The sequence below is a fragment of the Vulpes vulpes genome, chromosome 1 (assembly GCF_048418805.1).
Source record: "Vulpes vulpes isolate BD-2025 chromosome 1, VulVul3, whole genome shotgun sequence".
In the NCBI taxonomy this organism is placed as follows: domain Eukaryota; kingdom Metazoa; phylum Chordata; class Mammalia; order Carnivora; family Canidae; genus Vulpes; species Vulpes vulpes.
Window position 1 is genome coordinate 9289980 of NC_132780.1, and position 19392 is coordinate 9309371.

Sequence of the window (19392 nt, forward strand, 5' to 3'; positions counted from 1 at the left end):
ACATGCAGGCAGAACAACAGTGGCCTCTTCCCTCTCTGAGCCAACACCTCAGGCTGCCATTTCTCAACTTGTTTTAACCCATGACCTCTTTGGGACAAATTACAGTATAAATCCCTAACCCTGAATTCATATTTCTATTTTTCAGAAAATGGGAAAGGGGTGGCACATCCCATGGTACACTTCATCAGATCATAATCGTCCTCTTAGAAATTTTTATTTTTTTAAAGATTTATTTATTTATTCATGAGAGACACAGAGGAGAGAGAGAGAGAGGCAGAGACATAGGCAGAGGGAACTCCGGCATGGAGCCGGACGTGGGACTCGATCCTAGGTCTCCAGGATCACGCCCTGGGCTGAAGGCGGCGCTAAACCGCTGAGCCACCTGGCTGCCCTCTCTTAAAAATTTTAAATGCTAAAAAAAAAAAGAAATTTTTAAATGCTGACTTCAGGTATAACCATGGATTGAAAAGAAAACAAATCACTGGGGCACCTTTGGTGGAGGGGGGCTCAGTTGGTTAAAGCATCTGACTCTTCAGCCTAGGTCTTGATCTCAGGTTGTGAGTTCAAGCCCCACGCTGGACTCCATGCTAGACACGGAGCCTGAAAAGAATAGAAAAAAAATAAATTACCCATCTCCTAAAAGACATTAGAAAGAATAAAATATGTATATATCTCACATACAGAGATCTTAAGAGATTGTCACAGGAAAAAAAGCAAGTTGAAGGCTAAGATGCAAAGTGTACCATCATCTGTTTATAGGGGAGGAGAACACAGTCCATCAACAGAAGCCTGGATAAATAAATGATGGTTCATCCACACCATGCAAACACTGGAAGCAGCACCAAGGGGCCTCTCTGGGCCGCAGAGCTGGTGATGAGATGCATGGGCTCAAACAGCAACTCTGCCACCAGGGCCAGATGACCCCTCCTCAATAGACTAGGGACACTGAGGTGCAGGTGAGCCACTATGTATAGAGCTTAGCACACAGGAAGTGTTCAAGGAAGGTGTTCGAGATGCTGGGTGAGGCCTGGACCCAACCCATCCACCCTGGCTCATGATGCCCAGGCCCACAGGAAGCCAAGGAACCCACAGACATGGAGGAGGTTGTGCAGGGGTAACTGGGGCTCTCCTGCTGCCAGACAAGCCCCCAATCCTGTTCCAACTGGACCAAGATTGCAAAGTTGCAGCACAGAATTCCAGAGAAAAAGCAAGGGCCTCTGTCCAGGATACTCCTTAAGGGTTTGCAACATGGTGTGTCTGGGGCAGAGGGGAGCTCCCACCCCAGAGCTGAGGCTGCTGTGCCTTCCACCCGTCAAAGGAGAGCTCCCAGGAGAACCAATCCCCTTCCCCCAGAGACATGATGGGGAAAAAAAAAGCTTCTTCCATACTCATCGAGACACTAGAGAGAGGGGGGCATTTCTGATGTGGAAATCGAGGCACATAGAGATGGAGTCACTTGTGGGGGTCATGCAAACAGGAGGTGGCAAAGCTGAGACTCACACCCTGGCCCTTGTACTCCTGGCACCATGCCGCCACTCCCTGATGAGAGTTAGCTTCCTTCCCAGATGAGGCCCGGGAGATTAAGCAGGGCCCTCTCACAGAAGACTCAGGGAATAAAGGACACTGATGCCATGGAGCTGGGGCGGGAGTGAAGGAAAGCCACCCACTGGGAGTTCTGACCTTGGCCACTGTTGTGAGAGGGGCCTCCCTCACTAGACAGCAATAGAAATGCCATGGCTCTTGGAGCACACTGTGGCCAGAAGCTGCGCAGGTGCTTTATGTGCCATTAACCTGAGTTGGCCCACAACCCTCCCAAGTAGGTACTGCTACTCACCTCATTCTATAAAAGAGGAGACTGAGGCATGGAGACGCAAGCATCTGACCAATTACACAGCCCGTCAGCAGAAGCTGCAGGAAACCCGTGTGTCCCTACCGCCCTCGAAGCACTTCTGTCAACTGAGTACTTTCGGGTAGCTTCTCATCCTTCGTGTGGGCTCTGGGGCCATGGGAAGCACATCGGGGGGGAGCCCTGCTCCCCCAGCAGCACTAAGCGGAATGCAGACCTGCTCAGGAGGAGGCCTCTGGGCCCGGAGCTCAAGTCCATGGCAAACTGCTGTGGGGCCCTGTGAGACATCACTTCTCATCTGCCTCCCATGTATCAGGGCATGACACACTGGCTGAAAAGCAGACTCTGGAGCCAATGGCCTGGCATGAGCCCTGGGTCTTCCCTTCCTGGTGGCAATGCCAGGCCATCTGACTTTCCCGTGCCTCAGTTGGCTGACATGTAGGGCTAGGACCAGGGGGTTGTGTGTGTAAGGACAAAATGAGGAGACAAAAAGTGCTTAGGGCAGTGCCTGGCATGGAGCAAACACCTCAAAGGGCTGGAGTGAGAACTCACCCAGGCGGCTGGTGAATACTTCCTGAGCACTTTCAGTATGCCAGGCCTGCATTCTGGTGCTGAGGGTGCAGAAGGCCTGGTAGGTGCCAGCCTTGCTGGGGTGACAGAGAGAGGAACTGAGGAGACAAGGGCAGGAGAGAGGACCAGCCCAGAATGGACTGGGCTCCACACAGCATTGTGCTGGGGACGGATGTCTTCATCCTTCATGGCCTGGGAAGCCGCTAAAGGGTTTGTGTGGGGGATGATGGGATCTAACTTCTGTTTCAAGTCTGCAGCTACGGTGGGATGTGGATTGCGGGTAGGGAAAGGAAGCATCAGGAGACTATGGCAGTCCTCCAGGCAAAGGGTGCCAGGTGGCAGAGGGGATGGAGAAGAGGAAAGGCACCGGCACATGCAATTCCATGGGGGCAGCCTGGGCCAGCCGCTTCCTCCTCTGTTCCCCACCATGGCCAAGGCCCTGAGCTCCAGTGAGAGTGGCACAGCGCTGGTCCTATTCTGCAGCCTGAGGCAGGCAGTGTGTCTAGCATGTTTAAGGAGTTGCAGAGAGATCAATGTGACTAAAGTGAGGCAACTAGCAATAGAAAATGATTCTGGGGGTGCCTGGGTGGCTCAACTTGCTAAGCATCTGCCTTGGGCTCAGGTACATGATCCCAGGGTCCTGGGATCAAGCCCTATGTTGTCAGGCTCCCTGCTCAGCAAGGAGTCTGCTTCTCCCTCTGCCCCTGCTCATGTGTGCGTGCTCTATCTCTGTCTCAAATGAATAACTAAAAATCTTTTTTTTTAAAGGGAAAAAAATGATTCTGTAGAAGAAACCAGATCATGTAGCACTCTGCAGAATACGACATAAACTAGGGCACCTGGGTGGTTCAAGTCTGGTTAAGTGGCCGACTCTCGATCTCAGCTCAGGTCTTGATCTCAGGGTCCTGAGTCTGAGCCCCCTATTGGGCTCCACACTAGACATTGGAACCTACTTAAAAAAAGGAGGGGGGTCCCTGGGAGGCTCAATCAGTTGAGCATCTGACTCTTGATTTTGACTCAGGTCATGACATCAGAGCGGAGTCAGCTGTCAGCTTGTCCTCCCTCTGCTCCTCCAGAGCCTCTGCGCTCTTTCCCTTTCTCTCTCTCTCTCAAAAAAAAAAAAAAAAAAAAGAATATGGCATAAACTCTGGAGTTTACTCCCCAGTGTCCCCAGTGGAAGTAAAGCCACTCAGAATTCTAAGCAGAGAAATGACATGGTAAGAGTTACATTAAAAAGGTCATAATAACAATGTGATGCACTATTAAGTATACCAGCTAAGACCAAACGTCTGCGAACTTCTCCTGTAAACCACCACGGAGTAAATATTTTAGGCTTTGTAGGCCACACGATCTCTGTTACAACTATTCAGCTCTGCCACAGTGGCAAAAGCAGTCATAGATAGTCTAGAAATGAATGGGCACAGCGTATTCCAATAAAACTTTCTTTGCAAAAACAGGAGGCTGGGGCCATGGTTTGCCAACCCTGCTCAGGCCCTAATTTCCGGTTTACAAGAAATATAAGCAGAGAGGAACAAAGTAAACAATGCCAAAAGGCAGTAAGATAACACATCCTGAGTGTGAGACATTCCACAAGACAACTAGCCCGGCTTGTGAAAAACAAAAAACAAAAAACAAAAAACAAAAACCACATTGTGTGAGGGGAAAAGACAGGGCTCAACGAGGTAAAAATAGGCCAAAGAGACAAGTACCTTGAACGAATCCCAGTTTGAAAAACATTTTGAGGACAACCGGGGAAATCCTAGTAGACATGGCCACGGAGAGGGGATTGGGAAATACCTACAACGTACAGTCACCTCAGGTATGGTAACAGCATCATGACTCTATAGGAGAAAGTCCTTATTCTTAGCAGATGCTTGCTGACGTATAAGGAGCAAAGTGTCAAGATGAAGTGCACAATTCAGCAGAAAACAAAGCCAGATAAGGCAAACCCGGCAGATGCTGGATGGGTGAGTCTAGGAGCAGGGTACCTGGGTGTTTGTTACCTATAGTATTCTTGCCATGTTCCCGTGCCTCTCAAACAACATGGCTGGGGTGGGGCGGAATTTAGGGGAAGGCAGGAGAGGCTACCAGGAGCCCTGGGGAGCAGGCCACTGTGGCATCCAGACAACACCCCTACCCCACGCCCCACCTCTCCCCAGGCTCGGGCCTGTGTGGGGCAGGCCGGTGAGGCCAGCCGGGAGTGGGCACCCTCCCTCTTGCTAGCTTTTACTTCCCCCAGGGCTAAGGTCAGGAATGGGGGGCGGGAGGGGGGGGGCGGGGTCTGGCCTCAGAGCAACTCCAGCAGATTTCTCTCCAGCAGGAGCAAATGCTAAGAAAAGGAGCAAGGCGGAGACTGTCCACCCCCTACAGTCCTGGTAAAGGATTCTTTCCCTTGCTGAAGAGCCCAGAATCTCACTAAAATGCAAAGCAGAGTGGGGCTCTTACCTACAACACTTTACCCACTCCCCACTGCTCCTTCTCCAGGCTTGTGAATGGTGTGCCACGTACTGCTGCATCAAGGGTTTCCTGTTTATCAGCTCCCTGAATCTCTGAGAGATCTTGTGACAAACCCCAACTGATTCATGAGCGTGGAGCCCTGGAGGGATCTCCCTCTGGAGTCCACGACCTGGCTGAACTCACCGGCTTCAAGGCCTCCCCTTGCCCTCTCCCAAGGCCCCTGGCCTATGGTTCTTTACTGACGCAGAACTCTCTGTGGTTCCTGAGATGACATCCTGTCTCACCTCTGGGCCTGAACACAAGCTAGTCCCTTTTTCTGGAGTCACCTCGGCCAACACCCAGGCCCTATGCACCTACTGGTCTCCATTTGTTTTTACTGGCAGCCCGTGGTTTCTTCTGTCCCCAGCTTTCAATGGAGTAACCCCTCAGCTGGCCTGAGATGGTAGGTAGTTCTGCTATGCAGGGCAGGCATAATTTAACTTTGGGAAGCCACACAATGACAATTACAGTACAGACTGTGGAAACACACAATATCATTTTGTGTGTCCTCCGGATATGCACTGTCCGAGGGGGGAGCCACCAGCTATTTATGGCTACTTACGTTTAAGCTGATTAAACAAAGACAAAAATTCCATTTTGCAGTCTAGCCACATTTCACATTTCCAAAGCACCTGTGGCTACTGGCCCCCTCTCAGATACCACAGGTATTCAATATTTCTATCATGGCAGAAGGTTCTCATGGGTGGCACTGTTTTCCTGGATTCTCCACAGCGTCAGCTGAATCCTCACCCCCACCCCCAGCCAAGCCAAAGGAGTGTTTCTCAAAGTGAGGTCCAAAGGGACAAAGTGGGGAAAAAGATACTTGCTACTCATTACAAAGGTCTAAGCTCCCTCATACAGAAAGAGCTTTCAAGAAAAAGACCAACTACTCAACTGAAAAATAAGCAAAGGTTACGAACAAACAGTTCGGAACAGGAAACTCACGTGACCTTGAACGTTGGGGAGGATGCTCCAACTCCCCCATAAAGACAAAATGACCAGTGAAAACCACCTTCAGGTGCCACTTCTCACCGGTCAAACTGGTAAAAATCCAAACGTTTGAAAACACAAGGCTGCAAGGACATTCAGACATCACCGAAGAGAAACACTTCTCAAAATCACCAGTGCATGTTCCCTGTGACCCAGAAGTCCCATGTCTAAGAATTCCTCTTATAGATTCACCTGCACGTATGTCCAACGAGGTAAGCATTCAGGTACTTCACCGTGGCCCCACCTGTAATGAGCCACTGCCCAGAAACAACCCCAATCATCATTCGTAAAGAACTGCTAAGTAAATCTGGGGACACAGATGCGCAGCTGCTGAAGACAAAACCAGAGCCAGCACGGCGGAGGTGGCTCTCTATAGGCTGAAGCAGAAAGATTCCCCAAGACCAAGAAAGTAAAAAAGAGAGTTCAGAAGTCTGTGTACAATACTACCTTTTGTGTAAAAAGAACCAGCCAGGGGAGCAGAGTGCAAAAGTCTATCTGAATGAGCTCGTCCACCCATGAAGCTCTCCAAGGACACAGATGAACGGTCAGCACGGGGCTGTATGTGACAGACACCTCCTGACACTGTTTGATTTTTGAACCAGGTAAATCTGTATCATCTCTTCCAATGACTAAACCAATTGTTTTAACCATCCGCTTCAAAATCAGTGGCTATAGTCATTAAAAATGCAGCTCCCTGACCCCCCACAGATTTGCAGACAATGGGAGGGCCTGAAGTGGGTCCAAAGCTTCATACCATTAAACTCTCCCCATGATTCCAGTGCACCCTCCAGTCTAAGAACACAGAAGAAAGTCTGTAGACTAAGAACCCCTGCTCTTTCCAGCTCTCAACAGAGCTCAGACAGGAAACTCCTAGGCAGGGGCCCAGGGGACTCTGTCCTGGCTACTCTCAAAGGGCGGCCACACAGAGGCTGCAACTCGCCTCTCATCTGGAGAGTCTACGTGGAAGGTCCTCTCGATGACAGTGGTCCACTGCAAGCAGCGTATGACAAAGGTGTTGGGCCGTGGCCTCTCAGTCTTCATCAGCTGGCATTCTGTAGACAAAGAGAGAGGACAGAGCCAGGAGAGTGAGGACACAGCCCTGCCAGCCTGCAGCCCACATGGCCTGAACCACCTCCTGCACTCCAGATGGTGTGGTGATACGTTAGTGACTGAGTCAGCCCTGGCCTTGTCTCTGTGGGGCTCAAGGTCCAGAGTGTGTTGGGGAGGGGGCCAGACCACCAGATGATGACAGCCCAGTGGTCAGGCTTGTGAAGGGGGAAGCCCAGGGGGCAGCCAACCTAGCCCAGAGTTCAGGGGGCATCCCAGAGGAAGCAGCGTCTCTGCACTGAGCCCTCACGGACAACGGAACGTAGTCAGCCTACAGAAGGGTGCGTCACATACAGAAGCCCAGAAGTGCAACAGAGTCCAGCACAGCAACAGAATGGTGGATTCTGCTCTAGATATAAGAAGGGGAGAAGAGAAGAGCAGGCTGGAGGTGGACAGGACTCAGACTGCAGGGTCCAGGGTGGTGAGGAACCTGGACTTTGTCTTGAGGACAACAGGGAGCCACAGAAAGTTTTCAATAGGGAAAAGACACGAAGAGATTTAGACAGATCCCTCTGGCTGCCAGAGACAGTGAGAAAGAAGGGAGGCCAGGGGCCCAAGGAGAAGGCTGGGGCCATACCACAGTGGGGCCATGGGGAGAGGAGGGTAGACAGGGAGACAGGCCACAGGAGAGGTGAAGGCCACCAGGACAGGGCCCAGGCCTCTGGCCTGAGCACCAGTGGGCAACACAGCCCTCCCCCCTGGGAGAGAGACAGAGTAGGAAAGGCTGGGGAGAGGAGTTGAGGCCAGTTTGCGACAGGGTGGTGAAGCAGGACTGGAGGACACCCAGGGAGATATGCACAAGTAGCTGCTCAAGATAGGCTGAAGTTCAAGTGAGAAGCTGGTGTGGGGCACAGCCACATTGGGGTCACCACAACACAGAGAAAGTGACCGAGACAAGGCTTTAAGCAGGACAGAGAGGGGAGAGGGGACTGGAGCTGGATTCAGAGTCATGGGTGGAAGTGGCCTCAGGTGCTGCTGGGCAAGAAGCGGGAGCAGGGAGCTGGGTGGGAGAGGGTGATGGTCTGGACTGAGGAGCTAGCTGCCTCTTAGGAAGTAGGACAATGAGGATGTGGAGATCGATTCAGGTGCCAGAGCAGGAAGGAAGCAGAGAGTCAGGGGCAGGACTGTGGTTCTGCAAGGCCCAGGCAAGGGACTGGGGTCTGGTAAGCTTTCACTGGCCAGGGTCCAGCTGGAAGGCACCACTTGGGGTACCACAGGGGACACAGGATGTGAAGTTAGCTCTGCCATCAGCTGAGTGGGAGGCCACACTGTCTCTAGGTTAGAGGGACAGAGAAGTGGGCCGTTACCAGAGCGAAGGACAGCAGGCACCTGACACCAACCAGAACCATGGGGCCTGGCCGGCAGATTCAGAACCGCAGAGACGGTACTGCCTGGGGCAAGGGGCTGGGGAAATGCCTGGCTTCTCCCTTCTTCCTGCTCCCCACTGGCCACCAGTTCAGCCTTCCCACCCCAGGCTCAGCTGACACAAAGGTGGGGCAGGTGGGAAGGGTGGGAGATGGATCCGAGGACAGGCAGGCCCCAGAGAGGCCCATGCCTGAGAAAGGCCAACCCCATGTGCCCCTGGACCTGCCAGCGGTTCCCTGAGCACCTGAACTCTGGCGTGGCATGTCCCGAGACGCACCTGCGACAGAGAAGTTGTTCAGGGGGGGCAGGGTCTGGTCAGGGGCGTCAGGCCGCTCCTTGTATCCAATAAAGGAGCCGTCACTCTTCAACAGGAAGTACCGGGGCCTCCAGGTCTTGATGTATTCACCTGAACAGTGGCGGGGGGGGGAGAGGTGAAGGTGGGCAGCCCTGTGTGACAGCACCTCCACAAAGGGTGCCTGGGTGGGAGGAGGGTTGACGAGAGGGCAGAGAGGAGAGTATCTCTCCTAGAGAAAACCTCCAGGCAGCCCCTGCTGACGCAGGCTGGGCACTGGGCTGGGCCCCAGTGATCCAGAGGTCAGGCCTGGCAGGAAGGCGCCTGCCGCAGCGCCCCAGGGCACCAGCTGCCTCAGCGTGCGCCAGCGGCAAGCCATCCCGGCTGTCCTTGCCAGCGCGTGGCCCGGTCCCAGGGGAGGCCCAGGCTTCCAAACACACATGCCCTGTGGCCCTGTAAGGCCAAATCCCACGGGCTGGTATTCACCAGGACAGCCGTGCAGGTGGATCAAATGTCAAAACACTGTGCCAGGCAGGGTGTAACTGCTGCTGCGCCCTCTGAGTGCCCCTTCATTGCTTCCATTTGTTCAAACCGTGAATATCTCAGCACCCCACGTACACATGTCCATACTGCAAGGACCCACTCCTCAGAGGACTGCTAAGGATTAAAACAAGATGGTGAAACAGACCTACAGAAAAACTCATGTGTAAATGTCCACAGCAATATTATTCGTAATTGTAAAAAGGGGAAACTCAAAGTCCATCAACTAATGAACGAACAGACAAAACAAGGCATAAACATACGATAGAATATTATTCAGTCACATGAAGAAATTATCACTGCATGCTGCAGCTTATGCTAAGTGAAAAATGCTTCTCACGAGGGACCACAAATTATAATTCCATTTGTATAAAATGTCCAGAGCAGGCAAATCTATAGGTGAAAAGCAGATTAGTGGCTGCCCAGGACTGGGAGGGAGTGGGGGAAGCCAGGGGGGAGGTTGGAGGGCAATGGCCAAGGGGGAGGGCAGCTTCCTTTCCAGGAGAGTTAAAATGCTTTAAATTGACTGCAGTAGGGGGCCCACAACTCTACACCAAAAGCCACTGAACCATATATTTTAAGTGGCCGAATTGGGGGTGCCTGGGTGGCTGTCTGCCTTTGGCTCACGTCATGATCCCACCAGGGTCCTGGGATAGTGCCCCATGTTGGGCTCCCTGCTGAGCGGGGAGTCAGCTTCTGCCTCTGACCCTCCCGTCTCATGCTCTCTCTCTCTCTCTCTCTCTCTCGCAAATAAAGGGATAAAATCTTGAAACAAATAAAAATAAATAAATGGCCAAATTGTATGGTGTGTGAATTCTAGTTCATGCTGTTAAAAAACATGAGATGGCAACCATAAGACACCCAGCTTAGGGCCCAACACACCACAGGTGCTCAATAAATGCTTCTTATCAGCCCACTATGCAAGGAGGCAAGCAAAAAAAGGCTGTGCTAGGGCCCTTGTTCATTTGGCACATGGGAGACAGGATGGCAGGGTGGGCTCTCAGCTGGGTGTGCTGTGTGGCCTCCAATAAGTCACTTCACTTCTCTGAGTCTTTGTCTCTTCTCATGGGGATCTCCATTAACTGATGACAATGATTAGGTGACACTCTAGTGGTACTCTGTGTCAGGAATTGCCCTAAGTATCTTTTAAGGACTTAACTTATTCAATGCTTTCCAATGTCGATATTACACGACTCAATGTACATAAAGTTCAAGAGCCAGCAAAATCCCAAATCCAATAGCACAAAGGAAGGATTATACGACATGACCAAGAGGGTTTGATCCCAGGAATGCAAAGGTAGTTCAATATATGAAAACCAGTCAACATGGGATCCCTGGGTAGCGCAGCGGTTTGGCGCCTGCCTTTGGCCCAGGGCGCGATCCTGGAGACCCGGGATCGAATCCCACATCAGGCTCCCGGTGCATGGAGCCTGCTTCTCCCTCCGCCTGTGTCTCTGCCTCTCTCTCTCTCTCTCTCTCTGTGACTATCATAAATTAAAAAAATAAATAAAATAAATAAAAAAAAGAAAACCAGTCAACATAATACACATTAATAGAACAAAAGAGGGAAAAATTCACATGATCATCAGCAGAAAACTATTTGACAAAATCCAACATCCCTTCATGATAAAAAACACTCAGCAAGCTGAGAATAGAAGAGAATTTCCTCCACATGATAAAGGGCATTTAGGAAAACCCAGAGCTAACATCATTCAATGCTGAAAGACTGACAACTTTCTTGTTAATATCAGGGAAAAACCAAGATGTTTACTGCTTTCACCACTGCTAGTAAACACTTCTGGCTGCACCAGAAGTTCTAGCCAGAGAAAAAGAAAAAGAAAGAGAGATAAAAGGCACCAAACTTGAAAAAGAAAAAGCAAAACTATCTATATTTGCAGATAACATGATCCTATATATAAAAAATCACAAGGAATCCACAAAGTAATGACAAGAGCTAATAAATGTGGCAAGATCAACACACAAAACCAGTTGTTGTTTCTGTACATTAGCAATGAACAATCCAAAAAGGAAATTTAAAAAATTTCCATTTACAGTAGCACAAGGAGTTAAAAGATACAAAAATAAATAAATAAAATAAAAGATATACACATTAAAAACTACAAAATACTGCTTTTAATAAATAGCTCAATTAAAAAATGAACAAAGGGCTTCAACGGACATTGCTCTAAAGATGTAAAAATGGCCATGAAAAAATGCTCAACATCATTAGGTACTAGGAAAATGCAAGTGAAAAGCAATAATGAGCTGCTACCTCACACCCACGAGGATTGTAATTTAAAAGAGAGAGAAAAGAAAAGGGATGCCTGGGTGGCTCAGTCGGTTAAGCATCTGACTTTTTTTTTTTTTTTTTTTTTAAGATTTTATTTACTTATTCATGAGAGACACAGAGAGGCAGACACATAGAGGGAGAGCAGGCTCCATGCAGGAAGCCCGATATGGTACTTGATCCCGGGACTCTAGGATCACGCCCTGAGCCAAAGGCAGACGCTCAACCACTGAGCCACCCAGGTGTCCCAAGCATCTTACTCTTGATTTCAGCTGAAGTCATGATCTCAGGTTGTGAGATGGAGCCCTGTGTAGGGCTCTGTCCTAGGCATGGAGCCTATTTAAGATTCCCTTTCTCCCTCTCCCTCTGTCCTTCCCTCCTCTAAAAAACATTAAAAATAAGCAAAATAATAATAGAGAAAGAAAACAAAAACAGAACAATGCTGGTGAGGATATAGGAGAAATGAAACCCTTGTGCACTGTTAATGTGAATGTCAAATGCTGCAGTTCTGTGAAAAGTCTGGTGCTTCCTCCAAAATTTAAATACAGAATACACTATAGATCATAAATACAGAATATACAACTCTGATACATACAGACATAAAAACATATATAATCACACAAATTGCATGTGATTATGATTATGGAATACATGACCCAATTTATTTTTATTTTTTATTTTTTTTATATATTTTTTTATTTTTTTATTTATGAGAGTCACACAGAGAGAGAGAGAGAGAGGCAGAGACACAGGCAGAGGGAGAAGCAGGCTCCATGCACTGGGAGCCCGACGTGGGATTTGATCCCGGGTCTCCAGGATCGCGCCCTGGGCCAAAGGCAGGCACCAAACCGCTGCACCACCCAGGGATCCCTATTTTTATTTTTTAAAGATTTTATTTATTTATTCATGAGAGACACAGAGAGAGAGGCAGAGACGCAGGCAGAGGGAGAAGCAGGCTCCATGCAGGGAGCCTGATGTGGAACTCGATCCCAGGTCTCCAGGATCACACCCTGGGCTGAAGGCAGTGCTAAACCGCTGAGCCACCTGGGCTGCCCATGACCCAATTTATATAACCTGTATAAATACAGATTATAAATATAAAACCTATGATCCAGCAATTCTACTCTCAGGTTCGTACCCAAAAGAACTGAAAACAAGTGTTCAAAGGCTTGTACACAAATGTTTGTAGCAGCTCTATTCACAATAGCCAAAAGGTAGAAATAACCCAATGTCTGCCACCAATGTATAGATCAACAAAATGTGGTATTTTCATACAACGGAAAGTTACATTAATGGCCATAAAAAGGAAAGAAGTAATCTCATCCATGCTACTATATGGATGAACCTCAAAGACATTTTGGTAAGTGAAAGGGAGCTGGACACAAATGGCATTTCATTTTTATGAAATGTCCAGAACAAATAAATCCTTAGACACAAAAACAAAAATTGGTGGCTGCCGGGGGCTGGAGGAGGGGGGCATAGGGAGTGACTGCTTAATGATGAGAATGTGTCAGAACTAGACAGAGGTAGAGGTTACACAACATCGTGAATGTACTAAGGGCTACTGAACTGTACACCATAAAATGGTCTTTTGTGTTACAGAAATTTCACCTTCATTTTAAAGAGCAAAACAAAACAATAAAACAGAAAAAACACACCTAAGGCTACCAGATGTTAGGTGAGTGTTCCTGTGTGGAAAGGGGAGGGCAGAGGGCTTCCAGGGATGGTCTTGTTCTACTTCTTGATCTGGACATTGGTTTTGGAGTGAGTTTATGATCCAGGCACTCACCTGTGGTGTTTTATGTGTTGGTAATAAGGGGGGAAAAGGAAAGAAAAGAAACCTGAAAGGAAAGGAAAAACATCCTCACAACAATACCATTTTACAGATGAAAAAACTGAGGCGCAGAGAGGCTCCCAGAGACTCCTTACTTGTCCAAGGCTCAGGGGGAACTAGGAAAGCTGGGCTTGGAACTCAGGTTTGTTCCATCCAGAGTCCATGCCCTTGACCACTACACTGTCTGCCTCAGTCCTGGCAGATGGGGGCTGGCCTGGAAGGGACCTGGCAAGGGTGTGCTGAGGCTGTGTCAGAAAGGGGAGAAACACATGGTATGAGTGACTCCAAGAGTTGTTCTCTCACTTTGCCTGCTCCTTGAGCAGACCCTGCTCAGCAAGAAGTAGCCTGTGGGCCAGGCCTTGAGAGCAGTGGTTTGGGAGGCAGAGGATAAGTCTTTGCTGAAACTTGGCGGTAAGGCAGTCTTCCTGCTGAGCCTCAACTTCCTGGCTTATAAGACGGTGCCCACCTCACAGGACAGATATGGAAACACAACAAAACTGGACTTGCCTACAGCAGAGCCCCTTGTCCGGCACAGAACAGACACATGGTAAACTGAGGCTCTCTTATTTTAACCATCACTGCTGGGGTGAGATGGCACAGGTGCCCACCTTCCCTTGCCCACCTCTGCTTGGAATGGTGGGTCATGGGGGAAGCACCAGGCTGGCTCTGTGTAGAGGGTGTGACTCTTGATCGTGGGGTCATGACTTCAAGCCCCACGTTGGGCCTAGAGCTTACTTTTAAAAAAAAAAAAGAAATGAATGGCAGACAATGGGAGACCCAGGAGCACTGAGCATGTGTGTGTGAACAGTGCAAATCCAAAGTGGGTATGTCCAGATAGGCCACCCCAGCAGCTCATCTGGCCCCCTGCAGCATGAATAGAGGCACTGAAGGCCTAAGAGGCGCTGAGACCTATTTAATGCTATCAGCAGCCCTAGACCAGACACAAGCTCCCACCCCAGCTACAGTTCTCTGGCCACCTCCAGAGCTCCTTACAGCCCAGCCCAGTGAGCCACTAGCTGGGGGAGACTCAGGAGCCTGAGACCCTGGCACACCCTAACACACTCAGCACCCCCACACAATCTCAATCGTTCATTCAACAATCAGTTATGGAGCACCAACTGCATGCCAAGAACTTTCCTAGGCCCTGGGGTCACCACAGTAAATAAGCCAGATAAAACCTCTGCCCTCGTAGAACTGAGTGGGAGGCCTGGGTTGTTAGCCCATTTTACCGATGTGAAACCAAGGCTCAGAGAGGTGACATAGCTTGCTCACAGTCACCAAGAGGAAGTGGCAAAGCCAGTGAGTACCACGCTTCTGGGGACAGGAGGCCTGGGCTCTGATAGCGTAGGCAAAGCTGCTGTCAAGGACTTCATTTCTCTGGGCCTCAGTTGACTACTTGCACTAGCACACGGGCCATGCCATGGCTCCTGACGCCCAGGGCTCAGATAGCTTACAGGTCAACTAAAGCCAAGGGCCCAGCATGGCTGGATGCCACTTCCAGCTCGCCCTTGCTCTCTCCAAGGCAGCCACCCTGGCCAACTCCACCAGGCACACTCTTGTCTTCGTCCCTGCTGTCCTGTTCCCTAGGACAGCCTTGCCTAGCTAAGTGTCTGTCTCCTTCCCTTGCCTCCTCTGGGCCTCCATCATTATCCCCTCCTCAGAGGCTCGCCCTCAGTCCCTACTGCTCACAATAGTACTCCTCATCACCTGACATTGTTATGTCTGCTTCTCTGTTCACTGACCCCAGCCCCCACGGGAATGTGAACTCCACGAGGGCACCACATGTCCCAAGAACCTGGGACCCCAGGACAGCCCAGCACACCACACACACTCAGTGAGTATTGACGGAATGAATGAATGTTGAGTATTACCTCACTATGTGACTTCCCATCCCTGAGCCTCAGCTTCTTCATCCATAAAGTGGGGCTATGACCAAGCCATGAATGCAGAGGCAGACTCAAGACTCGGCCTGGAGACTCGACCCCAGGCAGGTTGCAGCTCCCCAGGCTGCTGCTGAAGGAGTCCACAAAACGGGCTTTTAAGGAGCTACTGGCCTGAGACGGCCAGGTAGGGCTCAGCACGCCGGTGCCTCTGGCTGTAAAACCCCGTACCTCTGCCTCCCCAGACACCATCTGCCAGGAGGAAAGCCAAGGCAGGAAGGGAGATACACAATCCAGGGACAAAAGTAGCCCCTTACCACGCTTATGGAGCCAGCCTTCTTTGATGACAGACACCTCGTTCATGGTGGCAGCGTGACACGCTGTCACCTAGCTTGGGACAGCCCAGGGCAGCAGGACATGCAGGAGGCACGGTGGACAGAGCAGTCTGTAAGATAAGAAAGGAGCTCATCAGAATGCAGGGGGGACCCCGCCTCGGCCCCTTCCCTCGGGAAGGCCAGGCTCTCTGGCCCCTCTAGTGGCTCTGCTGGCGCTGCACAGGGTGGAGTCAGTGAGCACAGGGAGCCCCGCCCACTCAGCCCAGTCCGAGGAGGAAGATGTGGCCTTGTCCTCAGGGACTCCAAATGGGGACTGGGGTCTGGGGGCTGGGAAGGGGGTGGTTACCCTGCCCTCAGAGCCTCACTCCGGAGGGACAGAGCTCCCTGGCTCACGCAGGTCTCGCTGAGCAGAGGCAGCTCTTCCACCCACCTTCAGGCCACACTGGGCTGGAGGAAAGGGAGCTGTGGCTCCACCCCCTGTGTCACTCCCAGGCCCCCACACTGAGGTAACTTGGGATGAATCAGACAGCCCTGGGCACCTGAGGGAGTGCTCAAAGCCACCAGCACCTGCCCGCCTCCGCCTCTCCCCCCTCCCCACATACACTCTCCACACCCCCAACCCACCACCCTCAGCAAACCAAGTGCCTGCGACCCCCTGCATCAAGTCACCCTTCACTCCCTCAGCTTCAGTCCCCTCTTTGCCCCCACCAGATGACTGAGGGAAGGAGAGCCTCTGACACTCACGACACTCAGGATCTTGAACAAGACAGCCGCCTACTGCATATGCACTTGTCTGGGGCTTAGGAGCCAGTCCCGGGGGTCCAACCAAGGCCGTGGTCCCTTCCCCAAGACCTCCACTTCCGTCCTCAGGGACCAGCAGCCGACAGACTGACAGACGCCGAGGCCACTGCTTCGTCTCAGGTTCCCAGGGTGGAAGGGAGAAGGGCGGGAGGCAGCTGCGCGCTGGGCCCCTACCTGGAGCCACAGGCCTGGAAAGGGGCCATGGAGCCCAAGGCGCCTTTCGCCTTTCCTGGCCTGGGGTTATTTGCGGACAGCAGGTCAGGAGCTACGGTGGCCCCCAGAGAAGCAGCAGCTGGCTCTGGGGACACCGCGAGCATCGGCTTTCTCTCATGCCCCAGGGGAGCGGGTGGGCCGGACACACTACTGCCTGGCATGTGACGGTGGCAGGCTGCCCAGACCCAGGCAGGCAAGGGAGGTAAGTGGGAGGAAGCGAAAGGAAAGACAAGATGGACAGTGACAGGGAAGTAAACAGCGGGGTGAGAAATCACGTTCTGGACTCTGAGCTGCAAAGGCAGGGCCAGGAGCAGCACAGGGGCGCCCTCCTTCAGCAGGATGACCAGCACTTGGGGGCTCAGGCTCCACGGGTGGAACCCCCAGAACCACGGACCCTCGAGCCTGAATACTCCACCAGCCTGCGCGTCCACCTCTAATGTGACCAGTCTCTGCACCTGCCCCACCCCACACCCCGCCTCCTGCCCTCCCCAGCCCACTCACTGGCAGGGGTCCAAGGGCTGTCCTCTCCATCGGCGGTCCCCCACCCCCTTCCATCCGTCCCTGTTCTCCAGACAGACCCCCTCGAACCTGACCCAGTCCTTCCCCCACTCAAAACCCTCCCGTGGCTTCCCACTGGCCTCGGGAAAGAGCCAAGCTCCCTTGCTTGGGATTCAAGGCCCTTCAGGACCGGCCTCTGCTGACCTTCACTCCAGCTGCCTCCCGCCCCTGCTCAGCTCAGCAGTCCCCACTGTCCATCCACCTGCTTCCTGACGCCTCTCCCAACTGCCCTGGCCTTCTCCCCAGGCTCTGCTCTCAAAGCAAATACTCCATCTAAATCTTAAATCTGGCCCCGTCCCCCCAAGTTAAAAACCTTTCCAGGGTTCCTCAGTGTGCTCAGACACAGAACAAAGTCCTTTCCACCACAAGCCTAATGTCACCTAGAAAGTTCTCTATTGAACTTTAATGACTGTGACAATAATTATTACACCCGGTACTACCTACGTCTCCGGCCCCTCCTCCTCACCCCCCTCTCTCCTGTCTCTCAGGTCCATCCCTCTGGCCTCCATCCCTGGTACCTCCGGTCTCTCCTCGAGGTCTCAGCTGAACCAAAGCTGCCTCCAGGAAGCCTTTCTGAACTAGGGCTGCCAGGGTGTTCTCTGTGCACCTCCTCAGCCCATTCTCCCACCACCCATTAAGTGCTAATTTAGTGGACCAGCACAGCACCTGGATCTCTGCCGAGTACATAATGAATGAACCCAAGTCTCCCCAACCCAGGACCAGACAGCCACGGAAACATTTCCAGAGTCTATTCACTCCATCAATCTCCTTTGAGTGTGTCCCTAAGGTCCAGACAATATACCGGGTACCAGAGATGAATCATCAGGAAGACACAGCCCCTGCCGTCACGGAGCTCACATCCCGGTGGAGGAGGCAGACAAGGCTCAAGTACACATGTAACAATGTCAGGTGGTGGGGAGGTGCTGTCGTATGGGGAACATGTGAGGAGGGAGGGAGCCATGCTGCCATGTAGGGAAAAGAATTTCAGACAGGGGAAGAGCACGTGCAAAGCCACTGGGGCAGGAAGTACTTGTAGATCTTGAAGAACTACCAAGGGGCCAGTGTGGCTAAGGAGCCAGGAGAGGCAGGCAGGAAGAACACTTAAGGCCTGGCATGAGGTGGTGGTGGGAAGTTCGAGAAGTCTTCCCTGACAGGGGCTGATGTTGCGCTTTCCCTGGTACCAGCTCAGTTCAGAAATTCCAAAGAACCAGGATGGAGAACGCAAATCAAAGGAAAGGTGGACATGGAAGGACAGGACCGGGGCCTGGTGTCCAATCTTGGCTCTCCCCTCCCATCCCCAGCCCTGCAGCCGAGATTCTGCTTGTCTTGGGATAGTAAGCGGCACTGAAGCACCCACTGTGTGCAGAGGCTCAGCCTCTGGCCTGGCCTGCCCCCCAGGGAACACCCGAACACGTGGGTGAACACTCAAACACGTAAGCTGCTGCCGTGATCAGAGAGAAGCAAAGGCAGCCAGGTGTGGCCAAGAGCAGCAGGGTTGCAGAGTCCGAGAGCCACTGCCAGCTGGGTGGCCTTGAGAGAGTAGGGTGCCGGTGCCCTCGTGGAGTCTCTCCTGAATGATCCCAGCCACCCAACCAGAGGGGCAGTGACCATGCCCTAGGGAGGGCGGAAGCCATTTACCTTGGGTCTCCCAGCTGGGGAGTGGCGGAAGCCCTGGCCACTGCTCGGCACCTCGGGGCCACTTTTTACATTCTCATTTCAGCAGCTAAGACGCCAGCGCCAGCGCAGCTTGAGTGAGGGCAGGGGGAGGAACTGGAAGATCCCCCTTGCCCCGCCTGAATCCCGCCCCGTCCTCCCGCTGAGGGTGGCGCCTGGGCTGAGGTGTCTGTGACGCAGTCCTGAGGTGATGAAACACCATGCACCAAAGCCAAGAGGATGGCCTGCTCCCTGGGGAGCTGCTGCTGGAGGACGCCCAGGCGGGAGGACAGAGAACAGCCTCTGGAAGCCAGGTGTCAGCACGCAGGGGCCTGCCCTGGCCGCTGGCCTGCAGGCAGCACACCCCATGGTGGGGAGGGCCTGGGTGGCCCCATCCCCACACGCTGCTTCCCTGAAGTGTCCAGGCCAGAGTGAGCTGAGGGCCTGGGCCAGAGCTGCAGCTTGTAGGCTTGAGGTGAGCCGCCTGGGAGGCATGGTGAAAAGAGCAAGGGCACTTTGCAAGAGAGGGTACCCACGCTACCAAGGAACACACACAATCCCATTATTTAGGGGGAAATGCAAATTAAAATCATCCACCAGGATGGCTGAAATTTTAAAAACTGAC

At 52.0% G+C, this 19392-nt stretch overlaps 1 protein-coding gene across 4 annotated transcripts in view; it reads right to left on the reverse strand.

Annotated features, from left to right (window-relative positions):
• Positions 1-19392, reverse strand: part of AKT2 (AKT serine/threonine kinase 2) — a 49389-nt gene that overhangs the window by 13280 nt on the left and 16717 nt on the right. The window contains exons 1-4 of one of the 4 annotated variants that reach the window (XM_072752694.1): positions 18753-18909; positions 15525-15652; positions 8652-8780; positions 6843-6954 (exon numbers count right to left, since the gene is read on the reverse strand). In XM_072752694.1, the coding sequence (XP_072608795.1) occupies positions 6843-6954; positions 8652-8780; positions 15525-15570 (287 nt within the window). In that variant the 5' untranslated portion in view covers positions 15571-15652; positions 18753-18909. Of the gene's footprint in view, positions 1-6842; positions 6955-8651; positions 8781-15524; positions 15653-16286; positions 17190-18752; positions 18910-19392 lie in introns of those variants that run through there. The other 3 variants (XM_026010036.2, XM_026010037.2, XM_026010034.2) reach the window with 3 other exon arrangements.